This window comes from Pyrus communis, chromosome 1 (genome assembly GCF_963583255.1).
Source record: "Pyrus communis chromosome 1, drPyrComm1.1, whole genome shotgun sequence".
Classification (NCBI taxonomy): Eukaryota; Viridiplantae; Streptophyta; class Magnoliopsida; order Rosales; family Rosaceae; genus Pyrus; species Pyrus communis.
In genome coordinates this window covers 36713016-36714227 of record NC_084803.1, presented here as the reverse complement: position 1 = coordinate 36714227, position 1212 = coordinate 36713016, and the positions used below count along the sequence as shown (strand labels likewise).

Below are 1212 nucleotides of genomic sequence, written 5' to 3'. Positions count from 1 at the left end.
GCAGAGTCAAACATTTGGAGGCAAATGGAAGCTCTCATGGCAACCAACAAAATGCCAGAGAACCGTTTGAGAAGAAAACCTTCGCTGCTCAGAAAGGCTCCCGGTAACAGTTTGACAGGCTCGTTCCTTGTTACTCATGCTAAATTGGCGATATCAGTTGCAGAATGGAACACGGAAGAGTTCCCAATTCCCAGAGACAGCAGTCACCAGAAGGAATGAGAAAGCTGAAAAGATATAACCATCAAAACGATTTCTTCTCATAAGAAAACAGACCAGGAACTCCACCTTCTACTTGTGCTGCTCCTGTTCCTACCTGCATAGTAAAATCCATTATCAACTGATTGACACACAATATTAGTACTTGATACAACCATCATAACATCTCAGATTCCTTGAGCAATAACAAGGTAACCGTGGAGTGCGCTTTTCGTTGAGGTAATATATGGGGATGGCAAACTATCTAAAGAAGTAAGCGGGGTCAAGGAAACCCTGAGGTTACAGGTTTCTTCTGAATATGCGTGACACACAATGGCAATACTCTAGATTAATAGGTTTCTTCCCCACTTGTTTCGGTAGTTTAGCCTCAGAGTGATGAACAAGAATACAACAGATATGGAACAGACTACGAAAGAGTAAGTTATCAAAACAAACATTGGATACAATACCAATTCTAATTCAAAATATAGAATTAAAAAGACATCCTTAATAACAATGATATGAGTAACAAAACAACGTCTGCAAAATGGTCTACTGACCTCTAGCCTTAAAACGCTTGATTTTAAGAGGTCATGAGCAGACTGCAATGAAGAAGCACTAAGTTAATGGAAACCTTGTTTCAGAGCTTGCATTGTGCATGGTATGAACTCCAAAACAGAACCTGTGTTTGCAACTGTCCCAACTACCCCCTGTGCAATTTTCAGCTTAGCTGTATCGCCCAAGGACCTCTGATCACTCCCTTTTGTACTTGCTTCAAGAGATCCCATGCCTCGATATTTTTGACTCGGCGACCATTCTAATAGAAAACATGAGATCACTCATATCAGACTGTTTCCTTAATAGAGGTTAAGCATGCAGAAATCTAATTAACAATGACAAAGAAACAGCAAACAGCATGTTACTTGTAGACAAGTAGCTGAAAGTCCAGTGCAATTTATATATATAATTTTTGCTTTAAGTTCAGAAATAAAGGACACATCATTTGGGTCGTAGGTT

At 39.6% G+C, this 1212-nt stretch overlaps 1 protein-coding gene across 1 annotated transcript; it reads right to left on the bottom strand.

Moving 5' to 3' along the window:
- Positions 1 to 241: 241 nt before the first annotated feature.
- On the bottom strand, positions 242 to 983 carry LOC137726813 (inosine-5'-monophosphate dehydrogenase 2-like). Its single transcript, XM_068465777.1, has 3 exons — positions 830 to 983; positions 666 to 670; positions 242 to 313 (listed from the first exon to the last, which is right to left on the bottom strand). The coding sequence occupies exons 1-3, from the start codon at positions 981 to 983 to the stop codon at positions 242 to 244; spliced, it is 231 nt and encodes a 76-aa protein (XP_068321878.1).
- Between the last annotated feature and the right edge of the window lie 229 nt (positions 984 to 1212).